This window comes from Chelonoidis abingdonii, chromosome 11, assembly GCF_003597395.2.
Source record: "Chelonoidis abingdonii isolate Lonesome George chromosome 11, CheloAbing_2.0, whole genome shotgun sequence".
NCBI lineage: Eukaryota > Metazoa > Chordata > Testudines > Testudinidae > Chelonoidis > Chelonoidis abingdonii.
The window spans coordinates 28,198,485-28,222,786 of NC_133779.1; the positions used below are offsets into that span (position 1 = coordinate 28,198,485).

The window sequence follows — 24,302 nt, forward strand, 5'->3', positions numbered from 1 at the left end:
GCAGGTCTGAATTAAACCCTTCTGTTTGCAGAAAGATCCCAGCTAGCTGAGAGCAGCCAGTTTGATCAGCCACAGCCTGTGCACCTGGTCTGGAGCTGTATGTCCTATGGTCTTTGCTTCAGTTCCTGAAAGGAGACTTATGCTGAACCTGTGCCACTCTGGGAATAGCCACTGCTTGCATAAATCCCTTTGGCAGCTTGGAGATCAAGCCAAGGTCTTTTAGAGGCTATTGCAGAACCAAACTACTGACTGTTACAGGAATGCGCTGGCTCTTTCTAGGTACAAACAGATCATAGCTAAGGTGCCAGCTGATGGGTTCAAGAGTAGGTAGCATAGTTTGTGGGGCTTGAAGGACCAAAAGTACTTCACTGGTTAAGACCTTGAACCAACATTACAATGGGGAAAGTAGTACCACTGGTTAGAAGTTTTTTGATAAAATGTTTCTGTTGAAAAATGCTGATTTATCAAAACTGAAGCATTTTGCAGGAAAGATGGGTATCAATAAATTTCTGTGCCAAAAATTTTTGAAAAAACAGTTTCAAAATTGTTGAAATATCTAGTGAAATGGGTTTTTTATTTGAAACAACTTTTCATGTAGAAATTTAAAGTTATTTGTTGTCATTTTTTTAAAAAAAGTGAAAATCAAAATGAAATGTTTTCAAATTATTGATTGACCTGAGCTGATTTATTTTTGATTATTGCTTTGTGATTTTTTTTTTGAGATTTTGACTTTTTGTTCTAATTTAGGACTGGAAACATTTTTGAAGTCTCAAAAGTTTTCCTTGGATGGGAAAAACATTTCCCACCCAGTTCTAGAAAGTTTCACACTCTCAGGCTTGTCTTCACTGCAGTGTTAGCTTGAATTTTCTACACTGAGACTGTGTTTACGCTACGGACCTTACATCAGTACAGCTGTGCCGGTTCAAGGTCTTGTGTGTGGCTTCTCTCTTGCCAGCATCATTAAACCACCCCAATGAGCGGTGGTAGCTCTGTCGGCAGGAGAGCGTCTGTCATAAACAGATAGTAAGAGTTAATAGAACAGAAGTACTTCATATCTCTTTTGCCTGTAAAGGGTTAACAAGATCAGTGAGCCTGGCTCTCACCTGACCAGAGGACCAATCAGAGGACAGGATACTTTCAAATCTTGAGGGAGGGAGTTTCTGTGTGGTCGCTGTTGTTTTTGGTTGTTGTTCACTCTGGGACTCAGAGACCAGCACGTGCACCAGTCTCTCTAATCTCTGCCATATACAGGTCTTAAAGTCAGATAGTGAGTACTAGGTAGCATGCGGTTGGTGTTATGTTCTGTTCTTTAGTAGCATGTGTTTGGGGGGAGAGTTCCATTTGTATTTTGGCTGAAAGTTTAATATTGTATGTATTTAGGCTGGAGGGTATCCCATGTCTATAGCTGAAAGACCGCTAACCTATATACCTTAAATTTACAAGATATTTTTACTGTTTTTCTCGTCTTTAATTAAGTTTCTTCCTTTAAGAACTGATTGTTTTTTTATTCTGGTGTGAGACCCGGGACGGGTCTGATCCCAGGACTGTGCGGAGAAAGGAGGAGTGGAGAGAAAGGTCATTCTCTCTGTCTAGGATACTTTCTCTCTCAGGGAGAGTCTGGGGAGGGGGAGCAGAGAAAGTCGCAGAAGGGAAGGTGACTTTTGTCTCTCTTTGGATCAAGGGTTTGAATCCACTTGGATCTTCCGGTAACCCAGGGAGGGAGCCTGGAAGAGCAATGGTGGGGGAAAGGTTTACTTCTGGTGTTAGAACAGAGGATCGGGTCTTGGCCGGGTCCCGGAGGTTTGGGGGACCAGGTGGTACAGCACTAGATTCCTGGTTGGTGGCAGACAAAAACGCTACAAGTACTGAAGCTGGTATTAGCTTAGAGGAATTCATGCTGGTACCCCATCTTTTGGATGCTAAGGTTCAGAGTGGGGAATTATCCCATGACAGCGTTAGACAAAGCCATAGTTAACTCCTCTCAAGTTAGCCTCAGCTGCCTCACAGGAGGGGAGCAGTCACACTGCAGAACACCACCAAGTGGTTGGATTAGCAGCATAAAGTAGCTGCATCAGCAGCACTCCAGCTTCAGTCTATTCTCCCCATCCCTAACAGATGAGCTAATTCATGTTTAAAACCCCACCTAACTCTCACGAGAGGTTTTAGTGTGTGCTCAGGAGTCGGGCTGGGGCAGCACTCAGGTTACACTTTCACGTCAGTGAAGACAGGAGTTTTCTTGTCCTCCCTGGGATTTGCTGTCCCTGACTGCAGTTTACAAGGTGTTTCCATCTCCAGAATCATCTTTCCCCAGGCACTGTTGGTGTCCCAGCAGTGTGGCCAGGAAGCGGCTCCATGTCCCAGGAGGAGAAGGAGAGGTCTCTGTATGTTCAGGACAGGGGCAAAGCTCCAGGTTTGTGGGGGAACCCTACTTCCAGCTTCTCATCCACCATGGGATTGGTCTCCTCACATCCGTCTAATCTCAACAGGCCTTCTGCCCCTCCCCTGCTGGGTCTGTGTCAGCTGAGTGACAGTCCTGGCTATGTGCTCTCCAGGGCTCTGCCCAGCCCAGCCGCCATGTTCATGCCATGTCTCACCTCTCCGGGTCACAGCAAATCAATTACCAAGATTTTAAGTGATTTCTTACCAATTAGTCAATTGGATTATTTCCAGAAATCCATGTTTTCTTTCCAGCCATGCACCTCTGCCAGAATCCCACTGAGAGGCCAGACTTGAGCAGGGACACAGAGTCCATGTCTGAAGCTTTCCAATCTACAGTGGCATGTCTGGGGCAGCTGGAAGGGACATGCAGGCACTATTCAGTGAGCAGGGATGGTGACTTCTCACAGCCATGAGGGTCACTGATTTCCCGGGGGTTTTCGGGGAAGAAACACAGAGAACACAGGACAAGAGGCAATGGGTTCAAACTATATTTTGGCAGATTTAGATTAAATCTCAGGAAAAACTTCCTAACTGTAAGAACAGCAGGACAATGGAACAAACTGCCTAGGGAGTGTTGGGAAGCTCCTTCACTGGAGGTTTTCACAAGGAGGCTGGAGCTGTCTGTCTTGGATGGGTTAGACACAACAAATCCTGCATCTTGGTAGGGGGTTTGACTAGATGACCCTTGCGGTCCCTCTAACCCTGTGATTCTATGGTTCTATTAGTCTAAGGAAGTTACAGAGCTTCAGGGGCTGGTTTACAGCTTGCAGAGGCTGAGGCAGAAGGTAGTGCAAGAGGAGAGGAGAGGCAGTACGGTCTAGAGTACTGACTGTTCCCAGCTCTGACCCCGACTTACTGGGTGGCCTTGGGCAAGTCCCATCTCCTCTCTGTGCCTCCCATTTCCTTTCCTGGCCTTTATTAAGCTCTCTGGTGGCAGGGACTGGCTCTCATGCAGTGTGTGTACAGTGCCATGTACAATGGAGCCCTAGGGTTTGCTGCAGCCTCTAGATGCTACCACAGTACTACTGATAAATGGCATCAGTTCTCCTGTGCTGCCAGTCTAATTTGCATGTGGCTTTACAATGCTTTCATGTTGCAAAGGAAATCTATTCCGGTTAAAACAATGTCCCCTGCAGGTTTGCCATTTTCTCTTGTACATTTGTGACTTTTGCTTAGGGCTGGTTTAAAACCTTTCGTCAAAACTGTTTGTACACATTCTATAATGAACCAGGTCCAGGGACTCCCATGATGCACTGTGGTGGCTCAGCAACTGGGGAGATCTAGTTGCATTATGGGAGATGTAGTCAAGCCAGGGCCCCCATTTATGGGCCTGGGAAACCAGGGTAGGTTGGTAGGAAAGGATCATTCTGCAGGCCTCTAACTTCAGGATGGGGAGGATGACCTTTTTTGAGATCTGTGCACAGAGAACCAACATGCAGTGCCCCTTACCCAGGGAGAAACAGGTCACCATTGTCTTCTGGAAGCTGAGTACCCCAGACTGTTACTTCTCTCAAGCCAACCAGTTCAATGTGTGGGGTCAGCTGTGGGGGCCATTCTCAGACAGGTCTGCTATGCCAGTGATTCTCAACCAGGGGTACACGTACCCCTGGGGAATGCAGAGGTCTTCCTGGGGGGTACATCAACTCATCTAGATAGTTGCCTAGTTTTACAAAAGACAACATAAAAAGCACCAGCGAAGTCAGTATAAACTAACATTTCATCCAGACAATGACTTGTTTATATGGCTTGATATACTAGACACTGAAATGTAAGTACAATATTTATATTCCAATTTATTTATTTTATAATTATATGGTATAAATGAGAAAGTCAGCACTTTTTCAGTATTACTATGCAGTGACACTTTTGTATTTTTATGTCTGCTTTTGTAAACAAGTAGTTTTAAGGTTAAGTGAAATTTTAGGGTACACAAGACTCCTGAAAGGGGCACAGTGGTCTGGAAAGGTTGAGAGCTGCTGGGATATGCCACTGATAAGGTGCTGTCTAGCCAGGTCCTACAGCTAAATAAGGCTCAGGAGGTGATGGCTGAATTTATAAGCTCAGTTCCATTGTGCTGAATGGAGGAAGGACTGTTTGTCCCCCAGGAGCAATGTGGACATTAATGGTGTGGAGGTTGATCTGGTTATTCTGGACTCCCAGCTTGTCCTCTGATGCCCTGGTTACTGAAGCCATGTACAGGCCTCTTGGACAAAAGGAAGGAACATTTAACTGTCACAGAATGGTGGTGGAAAGCGCATTTGGCTGTTTGAAAGGCAGATAGTGCTGTTTATCGAATAGGTTGGAAGCAGCAGAAAAAAATCCCAGCCTTTATAACTGCATGTCGTGTTCTGCACAGTATTGGTGAGAGCAATGAACAAAATCTTAACAATGCGTAGGAGGCTGAGGTTCAGAGATTTGCTTGGCAGCCTGGCACTAACACGTCGGGGAATATTGTCAGGAATGCCTATTGTTCATATTTGGAGTCTCAGGCCTGAAGATGTGCAACTGTTAGCCCGTGGAATGGGTGTCAGGATAGACACATTTTGAGCCCTGGGGTGTTGCGTATAGGTGGTAGAAGTGGAAAGTTCCCTGAGTACTTTTGTGAAACCCCATGAATTAGTTCAGCTTTATTTAAAGGATTTTTGAGTTAAAGGCAATAATGACTCATAGCGCATGGATTGTAAATGTTTTTTTATTATAAAGGGACAATTCCAGAACCAAAGTTTTAATTAAACCAATGGCAAAATAACGATGTTTTTGTATTTAAAAATACATTTTAACCAAACAATCTACTAACTAACCAACTATAAATAAACCTTTAATTAAAGCAACAGTTTAAACAAAACAGAAATTGCAACTGAGCAAGGTTGGAGTGCGTGTGTGTGTGCTTAAAGTAACCTTAAAGGCAGCATGTATTCACCTTCCCTCTGTTCTGTCCAATTAGGGACAGGTGGTCACCCTGCTTGTGCGGCTTCGGGAGTGCGACCAGAATAAGGATACACTGGGATCCAGGGGCAAATGAGTAAAATCTGGCTCTGGTCAGCTTTTAAAGGGGGAAGAGAATGCCCTTGGACCTTGACACTAGAGCAGGGAAAGGCACACAGGTAAACAGATTGGTTAGTAATGGACAACCTGCAAATCACTGTGGGATAGCTATTGTAAGCATGCAAAAAGTGGAGTGCAGCAATTGTGTCCACATGAACAACAGGCTAAACCTGATCCATTTTGCAAGAGAACTCCAGTGTTTGGTGCAAAAATTGGAATTAGGACACAATGGTGGATTCTCTCATGTGCGTGCAAGCATTTTCAAACCAGATTAACTTGATTTGATCTGGTTAGAACCCCCGTTTAGATAAGCCCTTATTTTGTGGCAGGTAGAACACATAGTCAGTTGAGGCTTGTAGGGAAAAGACAAGAACAGCAGACAAGAAGAGTGATTTAATTCTGTCAGCCTGGCAGCAAACATATCAGGGGAAAAGGAAGTGTCAGAGACCCAAGCTCCATTAATAAATGAGAAAGAGAATGAAATTTCACAGGTCTCCAAAAATGACTTAAATTGTCAAAGCCTTTTTTAAATCTCTTTTAAAAAGCAAACTACAGAAAAGAAGTTTGAATGATTAGTACGGATGGGGGCCCTGTAAAAGCGCTATTAATACAGAGCCATTGAAAGGGGACTTAGAAAATAAGAACCTACTGTCCTACTGAGCCCCACTATAGAGGAGTGAGGGCATTAGCTAGCAGATGCACTTTCTCACTGATCATTATTTCTAAAAATAACCCTAGCCAGGTGGGAGGGGCCTGAAAGGCTGGAGAAAAGGAACGGTAACAACTTCAAAGAAATGAAGAGGTGAGATCCTGGTAGCTGCTCTCCTGGACATCTGATTTCTTGACATAGTCAGCAATATCAGGGGACTTGTTAAGGCCGAAGTACAGGGATGAAAGTTGGGTACCTGGATCAGTGGCCTGATCTTCCAAAGTGCCTTTACTGAATGTCTTGCTTGCTTGGGTTTGAATGGCTGGTTTTCTAAGCTGCGTGGTTCAGATTTTTTTCAGCTGATCATGGTGACAAACAGACCCAGGCACACTGGCCTTTGATCCATGACAGTCTTTATCTCAAGTGGCAGCATTCATTCCCCCAATAAATAAACTGCAGTGTGCAGACTCCACTGGGATCCCAAACACTGAGCCAGCGGATTGGTCACATGCTGCAATGATGGCATTTCTCTGCTTGCCCTTTATAGAAAGAAAATATTGGGTCTGATTCTCAGCTACTCTGCTCCTGCCCGTGGGGCAGAGACAGTGTGGTGGGGGTGGGGAGAGGATGGCCTTAAGGCGTCTTTAAGCTACACTCGCGCTCACTGTCTTCTGGGGCTGTGCATGGGCCTGTCGAATCCCTCTCTGATGCCCTTGTATACTGCCAGAAGCACTGTACAGCTGAGAAGTAGGCCCATTGTTCTCGTTTCTCTCTATAGGGGCTGGCCCATAATCATTGTTAACAAGGAAAACTGTGACTGAATCTGCCTGTAGACCAAGAGAATGGTGCTGCCTATTTCAGCACAGGGCAAAGAACTCAGCATGGACCACAGACAGTCCAGCCAGTGCCTGAGCTCTGGGGATGGGGCAGCCTTCCGCTCTCCTGTGTGCAGGGGGAGCTAGCCCTGGGCGGGCCTCTCGCCACTCATAGGCCCCAGAGATTGACGTGACTCTTACAAATAAATAAATCCCAGATTGTTTTCCTGGCCAGAAGTGAGGCTAGGCTGAGGAAATGGAAATGCCAATGTCCTCCTCAATGCTGTGACCCAACAGGTAAAGCTACTTCTTCTGGCATTGGAGTTGGGCATTAAAACCTCACCAGGAATGTTCTGTGCCCCTTGAAAAGTATGAGCTGTCTGTCTGTTTTCCCCATGTCCTGAGACTGGCTACTCTGCAGGGCTCACAGCAAAATCCATGAGAGCAGTGAAAGATGCTGCTGTGAGCTGTGCCACTAGGCAGTGTGCTGCTTTTTGCTGCCGTCTGTGAGCCAGTGGCAGTGCCGGAACAAGGGCAAGGCGAGTCAGGCACTTGCCTCGGGTATGGAAGGTGAGGGGCACAGAAAATTTCTCCGTCAGCAGCAATTCGACAGCAAGTCCTTCCCTCTGGGAGGGACTGAGGGACCTGCTGCCTAATTGCAGCCGGTCGTCAGCAAGGGAGAGGGGCGGCACATCCTTCTCTTTGGCAGAAGTTCGGTGGCAGGTCCTTCAGTTCCTCTCGGAGGGAAGGACCTGCCGCCGAAGAACGGTGGCAATTTGGCGTCAGGTCTTCCCTCTGAGAGGAACCCGCCACCAAAGAGCCAGACGTGCCACCTCGTCCCTTGCCTCGGGCACAAAAATCCCTAGTTACGGCTCTGGTCAGTGGAATCGAATGTGGGAACTCAGACTAGATAAAGAGACTGCCCTCTGAGAAGTGCAGTGCTGCTCCTTCTGCCAATGCAGATGCAGGTGCAGATGCAGGAGGGGACTTGCTGAGTGAGTCCTTCAGGACTCTCTGCATTTCCACCTTTTCGGGAATGAGATGGAGCAGGAACATGTCATCTGGAGAAGATGGTCAGAAATCCTGCTGGGTTCTCCTCAGCTTGAGCTAACCCATGATTCCAAGGGGCTGCCAGCTGAATAGGCAGCCATTGACCCTCCATTGTACCTGGTCTGGGAGGGACTTGAGATAGTCCTTGTTAGCACAGTTTGATAGTAACAATTTAATCACACCAACCTGGACTCATATGTCATGCAGACCGATTGCGCAGATCAGCATAGTTGGGCAACTGGTGTCATTAATCAAGGCTCAAACAAATGAGTTGTCTGCCCTACAAGGGGGTTGACTCATGACCATGCCATCTCCCTTGGCAGCTGGTCAATCCCACTGTGAATCCTACTCAGCTCTGGGCCTCTATGCTACCTTGTAGCAATAAATTCTGCAGGATAATTTTTCATTGTTTTAAAAAGTCTACCTAAGGGGTTATCGTTCATCATCAGACCGCAAAGAGAGTGGGGTCAGGTGTGACCAGGGCCTGGTTCATCTGACCCGGGTCATCTATCCCTACCTACGGTTGTAGGAAATGCAAAGGAGGAGCATCTGCTCTGTAAGAAGCACGTGCTTTCTGGATTCTGGCCTGCGAGGTTCTGGCAAGCAGCTTGACTTGCATTTGAATAAGAATGCTCAGGGTCAGAGACAAAATGAATGTATCATTCCCACTTAAATGCAGAACAAGGGAACTGGCAGGGGAGGGGAAGGAAAAACTACAAGGGCATTTGGCACATGGCTGCTACGCCTTTGCACTTGGCTCAGGCTGCTCAGAAAAGGCTCTGGCCTAGTGGAGGTGGTGTGGGGAGCGAAGTGGTAGGTGGTCTCTGGACCTGAGCCCTCCCTCTCCAGAGAACCCTGCGTGCTCCAGCTCCACTCTTACAAGGGGCACTGTGATCTGGGAACGTCTTTATTGGATTTTCTTACCTGCTGGTTCTAAACAGGAAGTGTTTCCTTACTTGCAGTTTTCCTTCCTGGGACTGTGCCTGCCCCAGAACAAATGCCAAACTCCTGGAGTGCTAGGGGCTCCCAGGGAAGGAGCAGCAATGTGGCAGGGGTGTTAGCTCAGGAGAACCCCCAAGGCTTGGGGGGATGAAGGGGTGGGGAAATCTTTGGTGGTATTGCCAACCCAGAGCCTAGCTCTTTCTATAACCGTTAGCACCCTGCTGCCATGTCACTGCTAGACACATGCCCCTTTGCTTTCCCACAATCCCTGTGGCAATGGCACATGCTGCAGATGCAACAGACAGAGAGGTGTGGCCTAGTGATCTGTGGCCAGGAAGCCAGGGGTACCAGGCTAGGACAGTGGCACTCCAGAGCCTGGGCCAGGTCACATAACCCTTCTGTGCCTCAGATTCCACTGAGTGGGGGCAGCTTACAAAAATTAGGCACAAACTGCAATGCATTGTGATGGACAAACCCGTTGTTTTATCAACAAACCTCTTAAAGCTGCTGGGCCTTGCTATTCCTGGCCAGATAATGGTGCTTCAGAGCTTCCTGCTGCTGGGACGCTGACCTGAGGCCCTGGATGGCTCACATGCCTGGGAAGCAGAGGCTCTCATACCACAGGCAGGCAAGGCTGCTGTCCTTGGAGATGCCATAGGAAGGGAGAGGGGGAGGCTGCTCCTCAGTGCTAGTGTTCTGGGTCCTGCTGCTTCATTTTGTACAGTGTAATCCTTCTGCCAGTTGGCGCAGGCAGCAAGAAGGGCCGGGTTCAATATTAGGGAGTTTCTTTTCGACACTATAACACAGAACTGGCTCGAGCCCCTACCCAGTAACCTGGGAAAATTTCACTCTAGCCTCTGTGTGCCTCTAAGAGGCAATTCTTCCCCTCTCACAATTACAGAGTCAGAGGTAGAAAGGGTTTCTTTAATAAAAGTAACTTAGTATTAATCTGAGAAAACAGCACAAGCGGTGTTCAGAAACATAAAAGCATGAGCAAGACACGCTCCCCAGAGTACATTGGACAGTGTCCTTTGCTTCAGGTTCTTGACTCCAGTACCCAAGTTCCTGTAGTGCCCCCCCACCCCCCCCCCACACAGTTGCTGTGCCTGGTCAGCACAGACCCAGAGTGCATAGGCCCATCTGTGTGAATGAGTGGGAGGGTAAACGCCACAATACTCGCTCCACTGTCCAAGCTCCTGCCAGCCAGTCTCTTAGTGATTTTAGCTCTGTGCAGGAAACACAGTTCTGCCACAGGTGATTTCAGCTCTGGGCAGAAACACAGTCCTGCTACACCTGATTTCAGTTCTGATTCAGCAATTACAATAACAAAAGAGGCTCCTACTGAAGCTATTTAACTCTGTTTTTGAACAAGGGGAGGAACAGGTTAAACCAGTCTAGAGCAGACCCTTAAAGATGTGCAGCTGCCTGCGCGCCTGTCCACCCGCCTCTCACTTTCACAGGGCTCTGACATTCGAGCCATAGGCAGCGAGTTATATGGGACCATGGGGCCCGTGCTCCACCACTATTTAGGAATGTGGACCCAGCTCTGCCAATGTTTGGGCTTTCCACACTTTGGGAGACTTCAGGGGGATGTGAGGTCCAGGGCAGACTGAGGGGTTAGCAGTGAGTGACCCAGTCCCAGTCATATTGCCCGGCCTCACCCCGCCCTGCCGGCTGCCGGCATTGCTCCAGGAAGGGAGCAGAGGCCAGAAAGAGGCCGGGCGGGAGCTTGGGGGAAGGGGTGGAATGGAGGCAGAGAGGGGGCGGTATATTTCACTACCCCTGCATTCAGTACTAAAGTCATTTGTACCCAACACCAGCAAAGCAGTATCTGTAAACAGAGCAGGAGCAAATGGTATTTACATAAACACACCCAGTCTCTTCCCCTCCCAGCTAGCTGTCAGGGAAGCATTCATTCAGCCCCTGCTTACACAGTATGGCTGAGATGACAAAGTGGGGGAGGTCATACCTTTTACTGGGTCAATGTCTGTTGGGGAGAGAGAAAAATGTTCCAGCTACCCAGAGCTCTTTTTCAGAGAGTCCCAGCTAAATACAAGGTGGAACAGATAGTTTAGCATAAGGAGTTAGCACATATTCTAAGCCATGGGAGGCAAGTTTGTAGAAATTTTGGTGGTACCCAGAACCCGCCCCCACAACTCTGCCCCCTCAAACTCTGCCTCCACCTGCCTACGGCTCTGGGCAGGGTTTCAGGGGGGAGGTCTGGGGTGCAGGTCCTGGGCTGGGGATTAGGGTGCAGGAGGGGTGCAGGCTTTGGGAAGAAGTTTGGGTGCTGGGTGCAGGCTCCGGGCTGGGGCAGGGGGTGGGTGTGCAGGAGGGGGTGAGGGCTGCAGGCTTTGGGACGGAGTTTGGGTGCAGGCTCTGGGCTGGTGGTGGAGATGTAGGAAGGGGTGAGGGGTGCAGGCTCTGGGCTGGTGGTGGGGGTGTAGGAAGGGGTGAGGGGTGCATGCTCTGGGAGGGAGTTTGGGTGCTGGGTGCAGGCTCTGGGCTGGGGCAGGGGGTGGGTGTGCAGGAGGGGATAAGGGGTGCAGGCTTTGGGACGGAGTCTGGGTGCTTTTTTCACACCCCTGAGCAAGAAAGTTGCAGCGCTGTAAAGCGCCAGTGTAGCCAAGGCCTCAGGGACCTTTCCAGGTGAAATGGCCCATTAACACTCCTGATCATGGGACAAAAAGGGGAGCTAGTGGGTTACAGATTGTTGTAATAAGCCACAAATCCAGTGGCTCTGTTCAGTCCTTGATGCTTAGCGATGAATTTAAGCTCCCAGGCTTGTCTATAGAAGGTGTACACACAACGCAATAGCCCCTCACAGCAGCACACCTCAATGGCCACCCGTACAAAGTAACACAAATCATCCAACACAAAATACAAACAAATCAACACAACTACCCACACAACATCACAACCAGCATACACAATAACCCCAAATACTCATAGGACCTCATGGCAGCACGCCCGCTCATTCACCATCCACACAAACCAAGTTTTCCAGCATAACACAACCCATACACAACAACCACAAACATCCCTCTGAAGCCTAGAATGTCTGAGTCAGTGTGAAGCAATGTAAGAGATCACTGTACAACAACTTTGCTACTTAAACTGGAGTTACCCAAAACAGCTCAGTTTAAACACAGCACTGGGTTAGTTCTGATTAAAACTAACACTCTCTAACACAACAAAAACACTGACTCAGGAACCTATCCTTGCAACAAAGCCCAGTGCCAATTCTGTCCACATATCTATTCACAGGACACCATCACAGGACCTAATCACATCAGCCACGCCATCAGGGGCTCATTCACTTGCACATCTACCAATGTGATATATGCCATCATGTGCCAGCAATGCCCCTCTGCCATGCACATTGGCCAAACCAAACAGTCTCTATGCAAAAGAATAAATGGACACAAATCAGACATCAAGAATTATAACATTCAAAAACCAGTTGGAGAACACTTCAGTCTCCCTGGCCACTTGATTACAGACCTAAAAGTCACAATATTACGACAACAACAAAAAAACCTTCAAAACTAGACTCCAACGAGAGACTGCTGAATTGGAATTAATTTGCAAATTGGACACCATCAAATTAGGCTTGAATAAAGAATGGGAGTGGATGGGTCATTACACAAAGTAAAACTATTTCTCCATATTTATTTTTCCCCCTTACGGTTCCTCACACTTTCTTGTCAACTGCTGGAAATGGGCCATTTTGATTACCACTACAAAAGGTTGTTTTTCTCTCCTGCTGGTAATAGCTCACCTTAACTGATCACTCTCGTTAGAGTGTGTCTGGTAACACCCATTGTTTCACAGGGCCACCCAGAGGATTCAGGGGATCTGGGGCAAAGCAATTTTGGGGGCCCCTTCCATAAAAAAATTGCAATACTATACAATACTATATTCTCGTGGGGGCCCCTGTGGGGCCTGGCACAAATTGTCCCACTTGCTCCCCACCCCACAGGAGGCCCTGAGAAAAATAAACCTTATGCATCACGGCACAAACCCAGTTTTGAGAAACCTGTAAAGAAGTTATCACTGGTTCTCAGTATCAGCTAGTGCTAAAAGGCACTAAAGCTCATTAAAGGAGTTGGAAAAATATTTTCCTTCAAAACTTTTTCTGGATAGAAAACCAGGAGTTTTTAAAAAGCAGAAAAAAATCACGGACAATGTCTGCTTTCCTTCAAAATTTGTTGTGTTTTTTTTTAATTGAAAAAGCTAAAATTTTTAAATCAGCCAAAACGCTGAATATGGTTTAGGGGATTTCAGAAGTGTGTGGCCAACTATTTGCTAGCTTGCTGTGTTGATTGTATTAAAAGAAAAAAATAAAAAATGCTGCTTAAAAAAATCCAAAATTTTTGAACCACCTCAGCTTGTGACAAATGCCTGAGCCCATCCAGTCAGAGATTTTTCCAGGTTTCTGATACTCTGCTTGCTTCCTGACTCATATCTGTCTCCATACCTTGGGTTCATTTAGGTTAGATATAAAAACTAGTCATCAACTGGGTCAAACCAAAGGTCCATCCAGCCAGTATCCTGTCTACCGACATGGCCAATGCCAAGTGCCCAGAGGCGCACTGAACTAACAGGTAATGATCAAGTGATCCTCTCCTGCCATCCATCTCATCTTGACAAACAGAGGCCAGGGACCAATCCTTACCCATCCTGGCTAATAGCCATTAATGGATTTAACATCTCCATCGCAGTTATCTGTTTCCAAGAGACTGGCTCCATGGGGTCCCTCACAAACTGAAGATGGTTACTGTGGGTTTGCCTTTAGTATAGCTTATGTACATACTCCACGAACTGAGCTTTTGAACTTGTTCCAGAATCTGAGATGAGCCTATGTTGTGAAAACTGAAATGCTCAAAATAGCACATGCATGTGAATGGACACAGCATGCTAAAATTAAATTAACCCAGAAGTTCTCAGACTGGGGGTCAGGACCCCTTAGGGAGTCACAAGGTTATTAGTGGGGGTCACGAGCTGTCAGCCTCCACCGCAAACCCTGCTTTGCCTCCAGCATTTATAATAGCATTAAATACATAAAAAAGTGTTTTTAATTTATAAGGGGGTGGGGGTGTCGCAGAGGTTTGCTATGTGAATGGGGTCACCAGTATAAAAGTTTGAGAACCACTGAATTAACCCCTCTGGAGCCTCAGGGAATGCAGGGGAGGGGAGTCTCCCTTGGTAGGGTTGGGAAGGATATTGCTCTTCTCATATGATCCCTCCCCTAGTGGCTAATTTTAAATGAAGCTACTCTCCCCTGACATGAATCTCCCTATGGCACTGAAATTAAATATAGACTATAATTTAGCATTTGAGAAGTGAAAGGGATGGTAGCCCTAATGGAAAAGCTAACAGCCTGGCTCTTCTGCAAGCCTCAAACTGTCGAATGAGCTTTAGGGAAGGGAAGGCTGTGCCTCCCAAACAACCTGGCCCTGCCCCCTATCTGACTCCCACCCACTTCCTGCCCCCCGACTGCCCGCTCCCCCTCAGAATCCCTGACCCATCTTGCTCCTTGTCCCCTCATCGTCCCCCAGAGATGCCCCCCAACCACCACTCCAGGACCCCACCCCTGCTCCCTGTCCCCTGACTGCCCCGACCCCTATTCACCCCCCCGCTGAGTCCTGACAGACCCCCGGAACGCCCACAATGCAACCCCTCCCATTCCCTGTCCCCTGACCGCCCCCGCAATCTCTGCCCCCTCCTTGTCGCCTGGGACTCCCTGCCCCTTAGCCAACCCCCCCCAGCCCCGGCCCCTTACCCCTGGCTCCCCACCTCACCTGGAGCCTCAGCGCATCCAGCAGCGTCCCTCGACAGCGGCAGAGTGGCTCTGGCAGGGCCCCTGAGCTCAGTCCCGCTCAGAGCCACATGGTAAGGGGGCGGGGCTGCAAGCTCCAAGCCGAGCAGAGGACGCTCAGGCCCCACTGGAGCTCGCAGCCCCGCCCCCTTACCACGCGGCTCTGAGTGGGGAGGAGCTCAGGGGTCCTGCTGGAGCCACGCTGCAGTGCTGTTCTGGGACGCTGCTGGATGCGCTGAGTCTCCGGGAGAGGGGCGGAGACGGGGTCGGGCTGGGGCCAGGGAGGGAGCCTCAGCCATTCTCATGGGGCAAATTGCCCCACTTGCCCCCCCCCCTCTGGGCAGCCCTGTTGTTTCATATTCTCTGTGTATATCTATCTATCTTCCTCCTGTATTTTCCACTGCATGCATCCAATGAAGTGGGGTTTAGCCCATGAAAGAATATGCTCAGATAAATGTGTTAGTCTCTAAGGTGCCACAAGTACTCCTGATCTTTTTACTCTCTTGCTCTCTTGCTCTCCAGGATAGCCTGCAGCCTGGTGATTAAGGACCATTTCCTTAGGCCCAGGCAAAGCTGAATTCCAGTCCCTGCTTCAGAGACAACATTGAAACCTGGGTCACCCCCATCCCTGGTGAGTTCTCTAGGGGCATCTGTCCCTTTGTGACTCCAGCCCTTCATTTCTTTTGCTTTTATTTAAAAAGAATGTAATATGCTCAAAATCAATCATTCAGCAAAAACAAAATTCCAACTTTTCTGATTTGCTAATAATTCTGAAAAATGGTTTTGGTTTGGGTCTAAATGATTTTGTTGGATTTTGTGGTCGTGTTTTTCTTTTTACTTTTGGTTTTTCAGCTATGCAAGTGAACTGAAAAATCAGTTATTCACACAATTCTATTGCTCACAAGGGGACAGAGTTAAGGTTTTATGTGCAATGTTAGCTTTGGCATTTCTGACTTTTTAAAGTGCTTAACATTGTTTTGGTATGGAATGGACTGTCACACTATGGCACAGTGTCCTATTGTTACAGACATCTGTTGTCAGCTCATCTGCTTCCCCCTACCTGGCTCTGCTAACAATTCAGCAGGCTTTCATAGAATATTAGGGTTGGAAGGGACCTCAGGAGGTCAGCTAGTCCAACTCCCTGCTCAAAGCAGGACCAATTGCTGGATTTTTACCCCAGTTCCCCAAATGGCCCACTCAAGGATTGAGCTTACAACCCTGGGTTTAATAGGCCAATGCTCAAACCACTGAGCTATCCCTCCCCCAAACCACCTAGCAATTTCCCCCTGATTCCTCCTGTTCATTGCCCCTTAAAATGATGCCATAATAAATGTCTTATGTCAGGAATGCAGCTGTTCTGCATAACTTTGTCCCTCAGGCGCCTCAGATAGCACATTTCTGTAAGTCCTGACAGCAAGAGACATGCTTTAAATCAATCTCTTTTTAATTTACTGTGGTGTTAGAAGATCAGACAGGAAGTGATGTCATCTTCCCCCTCCACCCACACCTCCCTTGGCATATGACATCACTCTCATGATTTCCAGCTCTGGCTGCGTTTTGAAAGAACTCCTTTAAGCTCTGCGTTTAAACCATATTTAGCTTTTATCTGCAAGGGACCCTTCATAGTATTTTCCAAAGAAATGGCATTTACTGCAAAGCTTGAGATTCCCCCATTTAGTATCTGTGGCACTGTAGTTCCACAGGTGCTGCTTAATGGCTCTAGTTTAATGCAGAAATGTAGCCCACTGGTCTCTGGAATGAACAATTTAGACAAAGAGGTTTTTAAGAAATTCCTTTTACCGGTGCCACCTATAGGACTCACAAATCTCAAAAAGGATGTTTTTGTCTTGGAAATTGTGATGGGGTTTACAGACCTCACACAGAAACTCAGGGCCGGTCTGCACGGGGAACTTACAGTAGCATAGTTGCGTCTCTCAGGGGTGTAAAAATCCACACCTCAGAGACGTAGCTCTGCCAACCTAACTCTTGGTGTAGACAGTGCTAGATCAACAGCAGAATTCTTCCGTTGCCCTGGCTACCAGCTCGCTGGGAAGTGGATCACGTACTGCACTGGTGGGAGAGCCCCTCCTGTTAGCATAGGTAGGGTTGGCACCGAAGCACTCCCATGCTGCTGTAGTGTTTGAAGTGTAGACATACCCTACGGGAGGGAAGGAGCAGCACTGGGCCAAGATAGCCCCACCACTCAGCAGTTGTGAAGTATGTACCAAATGGAGCATCTGCACAAAAGGGTCAAGTATCAGAGGGGTAGCCGTGTTAGTCTGGATCTGTAAAAGCAGCAAAGAATCCCATAGCACCTTATAGATTAACAGACTTTTTGGAGCATGAGATTTCGTGGGTGGGTCATCTGACGAAGTGGGTATTCACCCACGAAAGCTCATGCTCCAAAACGTCTGTTAGTCTATAAGGTGCCATGGGATTCTTTGCTGCTTGCACAAAAAGGGACTCACGGTTAAGTGGGGGCAGGGGAAGCTGCATCAAGGAGAGGTTGTCCAAAGAGAGGAAGCCAGTTTGCAGCTTCTGACAAAGTGACCCAAAGAAGAAAGGTCTGAACTGTGGGTAAGACCCCAATCCGGAGGGCAGGGGCTTTACCCTTTTCCCTTCCCCACCCTATGCTGAGGGAGGATAATAGAACATTGGGAAGAGAGCTGGGGAGTCCTTATTTGACCCACTGAGCCATTGGTACTGGTTGGGAACTCCCTGCTGGGAGGGATAGGGGCTGCGACCACTCGCCAAAGCCAAAGAGAGAACAGGAGTGGGAGGGGGGAAGGGGTAGGAGGAAGTGGGCCAGGGAAGGCTGGTCATGTATGCCAGGAAAAGGTGACCGAGGCACTCCAACCCTTTCTCCCTTGGGCCCTGGGCTGGGGAATGACAGGCTGCCACTTGACCTTGGGCCCACTGATTGTCAGGACTTTGGGGATAGAAAAACTGTCATGCCACTGCCTACCCAGTAGGCCTGCTGGGCTCTGAGTCGAACCACTACAAACTGGAGGCAAGACAGTGGAGCCAAAGCCTGCACAATAGGCCTGCTGGCCTTCGAGTGAAACTTGCTACAGAGACTTTGCAAACAGAAGTAACTACTGTCACAGCAGCACACAAAGGAGATGCACAGGAGAAGGCAATTCTTTTCATTTCTCTCATTTTTAATCACTGCAGGTTTTTCTGATATATTTATAAAAATGGAAAGAAATGAAGAATCCTCCTTGCAGCTGCTTTTCATTTCGAGGAGAAAGAAAGCAAAGCTGGGAGAGACATGGCTGGAGGCAGCAGAACATCTAGCAGTTTTGCTGCAGCACAATAACGAAAATCCCTGGCCATCGCTGTAGGAATTAACACAGTACAACTCAAACCTCCCTTGTCGTAGGTTAGCATCGTCCCTCCTTCTCTGGCTCAGTGGGAGGCCACTCTGCCTCACTAGATCCCTGCATGATTAGTACCAGTCCCACCATCACCACTGGCTCTGGTGCCCCACCATCAGAAGCTGCTGCAGGGTCTTAGGATGACATCCAGCAGCAGCAGTTGGTGCTCTCCATCTTTGTTTGAGCACATGAGAGCGATTGCTGGGAAAACTGAGAAGGAAAGAAGCCAAATGGAAAGGCTCAAACCTTCCATTCAAACCTTATGAATGGACTATAAGGTGGCTAGAAAGCTGGCTACATTGTTGGGCTCAACAGGTAGTGACCAACAGCTCAATGTCTCATTGGCAGCTAGTATCAAGCAGAGTGCCTCGGGTCGATCCGGGTGCAGATTTTGTTCAACATCTTTATTAATGATCTGGATGGTGGGTCGGATTGCACCCTCAGCAAGTTCGCAGATGACACTAAGCTGGGGGGAGAGGTAGATACGCTGGAAGGTAGGGATAGGGTCCAGAGTGACCTAGACAAATTGGAGGACTGGGCCAAAAGAAATCTGATGAGGTTCAACAAGCACAAGTGTAGAGTTTTGCAGTTAGCATGAAAGAATCCCATANGATATTGACCAAAACATTCTAGTGTTGGATGACTGAAAGTGTCTTTTGTTGGGAAGAAATCCACAAAGACTGGTACAGGAAATTTGCTATTTCAATTAAATATGTTGGGAGATCAACATACAGGAGGAAATTAAGATGATGAATATGAATTACAATATTAAATGGCTTATGATCTTTACTATCAGTTTAATCAAATACCTACAGTTGACTGCAATTTTTCTACCTATCAGGAAAATTTTTATTTTTCAGTGAAAACCCCAAATCCATTTTTCTGCAGTTTTTGGCAAAAGAAAACTGTCCACTGAAAACTGATTTTTTTAAATTTCAAAACCAAAAAAGTTTGTATTTTTAAGTTTTCATTTTTTTTACAAAATAATCCCAAAATGTTTGAGAAAAGCAGACAGATTCTCAGATTAGTTGTTGTTTAGCTGAAAAAACAATCTCCATTAAAAAGAGCACAGCTGAAAATTTCTAACCAGTCTTAAACTTTAAATGAATTGGGGAACATTAATATTGCCTGATAAGAGCTTGATTTCAAACCCATTTATTCTATTGCAGCTGTGTGATTTCTCTTTCAAAGGGAAAGTTGTGAGGAGGTAACAGTTAAATAAACTGTAAAGTTGGCAGCACACAGAATGTTTTCTACAGAAGAGCCTCTTTAAACCCTGGGTTAGAGCGGAACCAAGCAGCCAAAGCCTGTCTATCCTGACCCCATTCAGGGACATACGGGAGCCACAGGAAGTAGGACCCTGATCTCCTGGCCTAGCTCCACAGAGCTGTCAGCGGAGTTTAAACGGTGTAAATGGGTGTGCCGAACATACACGGAGTAAGACACAGGGCTATATTTCCAAAGGGATTTAGGCTCTTAGTGGGATTTTTATAAGCACCTAAGAGTCTACAGCTCATTGATTTCAAGGCGTGTTGGAGCCCTGATGCTTTGGAGAATCTCACTAGGTACCTCAATACATTTAATAATCTGCTGCACTGCTCCTCTCCAAAAGTCCTTACAATCCTAATAGACATGGCAGAGATAGGGAGGAAGGGGAAACAGAGGCAGAAAGAGGGGAAATGACTAGTCCAAGGTCACACAGCAAGTCACTGAAAGAGACAAGAGTAGAGCCCAAGTGTCCTGACAAACCCTTCATTGCATAGCAAAGAGAAAACGATATAACATAGCGATGATAGAGGGAGCCTACTAACTCATTGTTACACGCAGGCAGAAGTGCAGGTGGGATTTGGTGCCATAAATCAATTTGGAAACAGGCAGTCGGTCATCGAGGCACAGAGCTCAGGGCAGAAACATTACAGATGAGTAGTTACTTATGATACTGGGTGAGTCTGCATCATGTTGCCCTGCAAAGGGGCAATCAGGCTGGGTTAGCATTTTAGTTGGTCAGTTTCATACCCAAATTGTGAGCTTGTTGATGGTCACATTAAAGGACCCTTCTTTGCAAGAATTGTTGGATTTGGAGTGTGTTTTGTTCCATCCTTCATACTGCATTTTATCAAGCCCCACCAGGGACCAAATCCTCAGATGCGATAAAGTGATGAAGCTCCATTGACTTTAACGGAGCTGACCCAATTTAAAGTAGTGTGGTAATGTGACTCTTTGATTGTCAGAGGCGAGGAGCACTAACAACACCTACTCATTGTAAGTGATGAGTGCTGTGCACCTTTGACATTCATATCATGAGATGTTAGGGAAAGGGGAATCAGGGACATTCCCTCTGTCGCTGTCATCCTGACCATTGTCCTTTTCATTCCCTCCCCAGCCATCACACACTGTACTGAGGAAGACAATGTCCAACCAAACCGCTGTGACTGAATTCCTTCTCCTGGGATTCTCCGATGTTTGGGAGTTGCAGATTTTACATTTTGTGGTGTTTCTAGTGCTTTACCTGATATCCCTGCTGGGGAACGTTCTCATCATCACAGCCATAGCCCTTGACCACCATCTTCACACTCCCATGTACTTCTTCCTGATGAATCTGTCCATCATAGACCTCGGCTCCATCTCTGTCACCATCCCCAAATCCATGGCCAATTCCCTCATGAACACCAGGAAGATTTCTTATTCTGGATGTATTGTCCAAGCATTTTTTTTCGTATTCTTCTCTGCAGCAAATTTTGTCTTACTGACAATCATGGCATATGACCGATACATTGCCATCTGCCAACCACTGCACTATGAGATGGTGATGACCAGGAGAACTTTTGTCCAAATGGCAGCCAGTGCCTGGATCAGTGGTATTCTCTACTCTGCATTGCACACTGGGAACACATTTGCAATATCTTTCTGTGGAGGCAACATGGTGGATCAGTTCTTTTGTGAAATCCCCCAGCTCCTTAAGCTTGCCTGCTCTGACTCATACCGCTTTGAAGTTGGATTTCTCGTCTTTAGTGTGTGCTTAGCCTCAAGCTGCTTTGTTTTCATAATTGTGTCATACGTTCAGATCTTCAAAGCAGTGCTGAGAATCCACTGTAAGCAGGGCCAGCATAAAGCCTTCTCCACCTGTCTCCCTCACCTCTTTGTGATCTCCCTGTTTATTTGTACTGGGACCTTTGCCTACTTGAAACCTACTTCCAGCTCAACCTCAGGTCTGAATCTCGTGGTGGCTGTTCTCTATTCTGTGTTGCCACCAATGATGAATCCAATCATCTACAGCATGAGAAACAAAGAGATCAAAGGTGCTCTGAGTAAATTGATAGGTTGGAGGTTAATCCCTAAGAACAAAATGTCCATATTTCTCCTTCGATAGCAATTTCATTCTATGTTTCTTCATAAATATAATCAGCTGATGACATTATTACCTCCATGAGAAAATACCGTGCAGTCTGTTTAAGTTGAAATAGATATTTACACATACAAACATGACTCAAAAAAAAAGGAGTTTCTATAGGTTTACACCAATGTAAATATGATTGGAATCTATCTATCATATACTGCTACCAATCACCATGCTATCTGAGACCATTGCCTATAAAATCAGTAGCCATAAGAAAGTCCCTAGTCAGGTCTCTGGCACTTATATTTTGGGATAAAAATTCAGATTGGGATATCAAAGCATTTGTTCTTTGTGTTTTTTTTTGTTTGTTTGTTTGACTGTCAGATTTTTTGGTTATTTTTCTTAACTGATTTGTTGATAGCTTGGTTTTTTTCTGTGTTTTAGGAGGTTTTGGAGGTGGAAAGGCCTGAGGATTTGGATGAGTCTTTGGTGACACAGAATTTTCAATGTTTGTCCTCTCTTGAGAGAGTCCATATGTCATCCCTTTGAAGGGGTTTTATGAGCGCTTTGGTCAGAAAGGTTTGCTCCTTACAATGATAAAAGAGTGCAAAAGATGTTTCTGTATGGCTTAGTTCCTCCTGGAATGATTATATGTATCTGTTGGGATGTTATTGTATTATTATTGATATGTTAGGCATATTTTTATTATTTTAACCTAAATGAATATGTAAAAATGGTGTCATTCTTGCTATGGTGGAAAGGCTGTTTGAAAGAAATTTTTTTCCAGAGTTTCCTAAAGAAAATCTGACTTGGAATAATGAGGTCAAATTTAGATTCCATGGAAGTGACTGGAGTTTAGCCCCTCACATCAAGGAGATCAGGATTTGGCCAATAGCCTCTATACACAAGGATCCAGATTTCACTGACAGCACCCTGAAGAAAGTGAGCGTGCCAGAGATCTACGGGTCAGATTTCTCAACTCAGCTAGACCAGCACAATGCAGAAGAGAACCATTAACATCATAAATTTAGTACTGATGAGGTTCTGGCCCAAAGTCTCTGTGCTACCCCCAGTAGTGACATGAATGTTGGTGTAAGTTTCTTGTCTGGGGTCATTTTGTTCTAACCCCGGTGTAAGTTCACTGATCTGGTGTTTCACAGGCCAACCTGTGTAGATCTACTGACATCCAAGCTGAGGAAGGATTTCAGATGTTGGCCTGTTATTAGTATTAGAAGATCATCTTTGTGCATGGTCATGTACACTACAGAAGCAGAGTATGTGTTTAGACAGAGATACAGACAGACATGACCATTCCTTGTCCTAACACACAACTTCATTTAGTCATAATGATAGATTTCTATTTGACTGTGAATTATATTACTTAGCTAGATAATGAATTATCTATTGTGATAGACCCAGGCCAGTTGGGTACAGCAGAATAGCAGAAGACAAATATACTGGCCACTAGATTAACGGTTTTCTGTTCCCTGACTGACCAGGGCAGGGGCTGCTCCAGGCTAATGAGAACACCTAACTCTGATTAACCTGCAAAGAGTCAGGTGAGTCCATTCAGTTAATGTGACCACCTGACTCTAATTAAGGCCCTGCTGATACTATATAAAGGGCTCACTCCAGTCAGACAGGGAAGAGCCAGGGAGCCAGAGGGGAGGAAGTGCGGCTGAAGGGCTGGTTAATGAAGATACCCTCAAACCATCATTAAGGGAGCCCTAAGGTAAGGGTGAAGAAGGGAGAAGCAGGAGAGCTGTGGGGAAGTGGCCCAGGGAAATGTAGCAACTCTGGCAGTGAAAGGTTGGGTGCCAACAACAGGTACCATTAGGGTCCCTGGGCCGGAACCCGGAGTAGAGGGTGGGCCCGGGTTCCCCCCATCCCCCCACTACAGGAACATCTCTTGGAAGGGGAAGTCAGGCCCCTGTCAGGACAGGAGGCTGAACAGAGACTGTGGGAGTTCTCTCACCAACTTCCTTGCAGGCCTATGATGAAAAGGGCTCAGTTGACTGTAATCCTGGCCCTAGAGAGAGAAGGGCTACGTGGAGGTTCATAGTGAGCCACTGAGGCTAGTATACACCACCTAGAAGTGCAGGACCCACGGGAGCAAGATCAGAGCTCTGCCACCACTGGTGTTAGAAGTGGGATAGTGATTGTTCACAGCGTAGCGGAACAAAGAGGTTGTCATAAACAGATAGTAGAAGTTAATAGAACAGAAATACTTTATATCTCTTTTGACTGTAAAGGGTTAACAAGTTCAGTGAGCCTGGCTGTCTCCTGACCAGAGGACCAATCAAGGGACAGGATACTTTCAAATCTTGAGGGAGGGAAGTTTCTTTGTGCACTGTTAGTCTTTGGTTGTTGTTCTCTCTGGGTTCTGAGAGTGACCAGACGTGCAACCAGGTTTCTCTCCAATCTCCCTGATACAGGTTCTTATGTGCTCAGAATAGTAAGTAATAGGTAGATAAGACGAGTTAGGCTTATGTTTGTTTTCTTTATTTGCAAATATGCATTTGGCTGGAAGGAGTTTTAATTGTGCATTTGGCTGGAAGGAGTTCAAATTTGTATTTTGCTGAAAGGATTTTAATTTGTACTTGAATATTTAGGCTGGGAGGGTATTCCCAGTGCCTATATCTAAAAAAACCTGTACTTAATCCATCTTAAATTTACAAAGATAATTTTTACTGTTTTTCTCTATTTAATTAAAAGTTTCTTGTTTAAGAACCTGATTGTTTTTTTTATTCTGGTGTGAGACCCCAGGGGACGGGGTCTGGATCACCAGGGAATTGGTGGGGAGAAAGGAGGGAAGGCGGAGAGAAAG

General features: G+C 46.6%; 1 protein-coding gene across 1 annotated transcript; it reads left to right on the forward strand.

Moving 5' to 3' along the window:
* Positions 1 to 20,404: 20,404 nt before the first annotated feature.
* Positions 20,405 to 23,251, forward strand: LOC116835919 (olfactory receptor 14A16-like). The gene is made up of 2 exons (XM_032799197.2): positions 20,405 to 21,437; positions 21,920 to 23,251. The coding sequence occupies exons 1-2, from the start codon at positions 20,549 to 20,551 to the stop codon at positions 21,943 to 21,945; spliced, it is 915 nt and encodes a 304-aa protein (XP_032655088.1). The 5' UTR covers positions 20,405 to 20,548; the 3' UTR covers positions 21,946 to 23,251.
* The last annotated feature ends 1,051 nt before the right edge of the window (positions 23,252 to 24,302 follow it).

Excerpts from the sequence above, each read along its gene's own strand:
- LOC116835919 (XM_032799197.2), top strand. The coding sequence starts at position 20,549 with ATGTCCAACCAAACCGCTGTGACTGAATTCCTTCTCCTGGGATTCTCC. Across the intron at positions 21,438-21,919 it reads GAGAAACAAAGAGATCAAAG|GAGGTTTTGGAGGTGGAAAG; the intron begins GTGCTCTGAGTA and ends TCTGTGTTTTAG.